At 42.4% G+C, this 2,976-nt stretch overlaps 1 protein-coding gene across 1 annotated transcript in view; it reads right to left on the bottom strand.

Annotated features, from left to right (window-relative positions):
- The window catches only part of T265_01932 (hypothetical protein), a gene marked incomplete at both ends in the record, with an annotated part of 61,557 nt that overhangs the window by 53,454 nt on the left and 5,127 nt on the right, over positions 1-2,976 (bottom strand). Inside the window, 2 exons of the mRNA XM_009166070.1 lie at positions 1,366-1,671; positions 2,515-2,656. Of these exons, the coding sequence (XP_009164334.1) occupies positions 1,366-1,671; positions 2,515-2,656 (448 nt within the window). The remainder of the gene's footprint in view (positions 1-1,365; positions 1,672-2,514; positions 2,657-2,976) is intronic.

Here is a 2,976-nt window from a genome sequence, read left to right as displayed (position 1 = left end):
ACGCTGCCAGATAAGATGAAATCCTACCAGCACTGCTCATAGACGCTACTTATAGGCGGATCCCTATGTTCTGTATAACTAGACCGTTTGAACCTATTTGCGAACAAGAACGCGTTCTACACAAACTGGGCCAATCAACCATCATACCTCTATCCAAAAAGACATAAAAGACTGTTCAACCCCAGGGTCATCGGCCTGATTCTTGTTGCGACGCGGCTACCTGCTTTAATCCTACGGTGATGCCCAACCCCAGGAAAGGCTAGAGCATCAAGCAGGTATTCGTCCAGGTGGGAGGTGCATTGATAACATCTTCAGATAAAATCACATTCGGGGAACAAAAAATGTGGTTTTCCTCTACTCCAAAGTAAGCTGAGATCCGGTAAATAGATCGCCTTTTCGAAATGTACTTGATCAAAGTGGAATGCACTTGAAGCTCATAAATGTGCCCGAAGCTCTCCATTCCGACCCATCTGAGGTCGAAAGAGTTAACAGGGAACTGTTCAACTACTGTTCAGCTACTGAAGCTGAGTAAAACAACTCTCACTCAATCGTTCCTTTCTGTCCAGCTATATCTTCGATATCATCATTAAATGCACTTTCAAAACTGCACCCAGAGAAACACTAATAGTCACTCGCCATTTATATATCCGATGCATATTTAGGCATGCATGTGAGCACGTATGATTCCTCTGGCAAAGAGGATTCATGTAACATGTCTCATTTAGCCCAAACGAAGTATTTCGGCTTCCATAGCTAGAGTATAACCCGAAGGTGAGTGCTAACTACGACCGGAATCCTTGAAGATGAGGATCTTTAATGGATTCCTTGAGTACTGTCCACGTAGATTGCGGGGCAGGACTAGTCATGGAATAAATAAATTAAATAGCTTTATTGACCTTTTTGGGTCATCTCAGCATGCAACATGTTCTTTTGAGAGTCCTTTGGTGCATAACAACTCAAACGGAATGATGCCTTGAACGGTATTTTTGAAACCTTGAATGTTCTAGATTGAATGAGAGCGTAACAGCTAACCTACAACGGGTGGATTTGATAGCCTTTCGTACATAGTAGGTAAACCAGTGTAAACTGACCAAAGACAGATAGAACGAGTCGATGAATCCCTGGATTTAAGAAGTTGATGTATTTCTACAACAGTAAGCCTTAATTTGGAACTAAGGTGGTGGTAACCCTGTCCATAACATCAGACGACCACGCTCACCCTCACCAGTAGACCGACTAAAACCTGGCTCACACTGTTGTCAAGGTAGGTACGCACGCAAGACCCAGAAGATTCTATGTGGCTTGCCGCTTGATTTCCTCGCATTAAGTTGACCATGTTTTGCTCAAATATACGGTGNAACATACCTAGTGATGAAACTGTTTCCATGCTGCCTATTTCGGGGGTTCGCCGTCTGAGCGCCTCATGAATGTATTCAGCGCGAAGTGGATCCAGCTGTGGCAAATCCTGTATACAAACCTCGTCAGCTAGCGCATTGCCAATCAATTCCACCGATGTGTCTTCATACGGGTTATTCACCACGAGCAGTTTTAACTGGCCGGTACTCTTCACACCTGGTTCGGTTGGTCTGTAGTATAGGTTAAACAGATACTCTCTACCCGGCCGAATCAGAATGCTGGCGGTGTACATTTGGATCGCTGAAGCCTCATGAGCTTGATTTAGTAGAAAAAATAAAGTGATTTAGATAGTGTAACGCCTTGCATAAGTTTGAGAAAACCACAAAAGTGTTAGTTCGATTAAGTTTCATACTTTTTAAGTCATATAGTTACCCTTCGTTCCAAGGGGGAGTTTGTTAATCAGTTATTGCTATTGTGCCTAGTTGCGAGAACACAAACCTGATATGATTATTCGGTGCTATATTGGAGCCTTTCGATTCACTTTTCTGTGGAATAAAACACAATCAAGTGTTGTGCTATCCTATACCAAATCATCAGACCCCGTTTTTCTCCATTCGCCTAGAGAATAGCCACTTGTTTACCACTTCCATGAGCGTTTTAACTTGAAATTAATTGTTCAAGATTTGAAAAGCACTGATAGGGCGGTGGGGCTAACGGAGAGATGGGGACGGAATTGAAGGCGGCAATTTTAATGGAACTGAGTTTCGAGTAGCCGGTATGCGCCCTAATAAGCATCGATCGAACTGTTCAAAAGGTGATCAGATATAAAAACAGCTAAAGATTAACTGGAACGAACCGAGGATTCGAAAGTAATCTTGACCTGGTGAACCAGGGCAAGTTATTAACAACCTTTACTAGGTCATTCGACACTCCGTATTTAAGTAGTATGGTTATTCCAACTTTTCTGCACAGCTTGCAGCATGGATATCTCGGGGGCTACGCTACTCAGAATGCAATAGTATTTTCTTGAGAAACACATATATGACCTTTCCAACACCACTGTCAAGTGTATCTCCCGGGAAGCCTTTGTCAGTCTCTTAGTAATTGTTCGTCCGGCCTAGGTTTTGCAACACAAAGTATCAGGTTTGTACTACTTACCGGCAGAAGGTAAGCAACTGTATTCCACTTCTGCAGAGCATCCTGGAAGCAGGGAATCTGGATCGATGAAAAGAAGAGCATCGTTTTCTTTTTCAGGTTCCAGGTAGAATACATGGTCCGCGTCCACCAAGGTCAGATTAACCTATAATCGACGAAATTCATTGAAGTAGAAATGAAAATAGCGCACATGAGATTCAGATGGACTTTAATCACTGAAACAGAGGTAGTTACAACATTTTTAGGCTACCAAAATCTTAAGTATAGGGAATAACATAGGGAAGATACAATAGAGCGAGTCCTGCGGAAAAAGGTTAGTAACATTTGATAGGGTATCCTACATTATATGTATGCATATATATATATATATATCACGCTGCCAGATAAGATGAAATCCTACCAGCACTGCTCATAGACGCTACTTATAGGCGGATCCCCATGTTCTGTATAAATAGACCGTTTGAA

Source organism: Opisthorchis viverrini (assembly GCF_000715545.1).
Source record: "Opisthorchis viverrini unplaced genomic scaffold opera_v5_22, whole genome shotgun sequence".
Taxonomy (NCBI): domain Eukaryota; kingdom Metazoa; phylum Platyhelminthes; class Trematoda; order Opisthorchiida; family Opisthorchiidae; genus Opisthorchis; species Opisthorchis viverrini.
The sequence above is the reverse complement of the archived record's forward strand: the minus strand, read 5'-3'. Positions and strand labels throughout refer to the sequence as shown.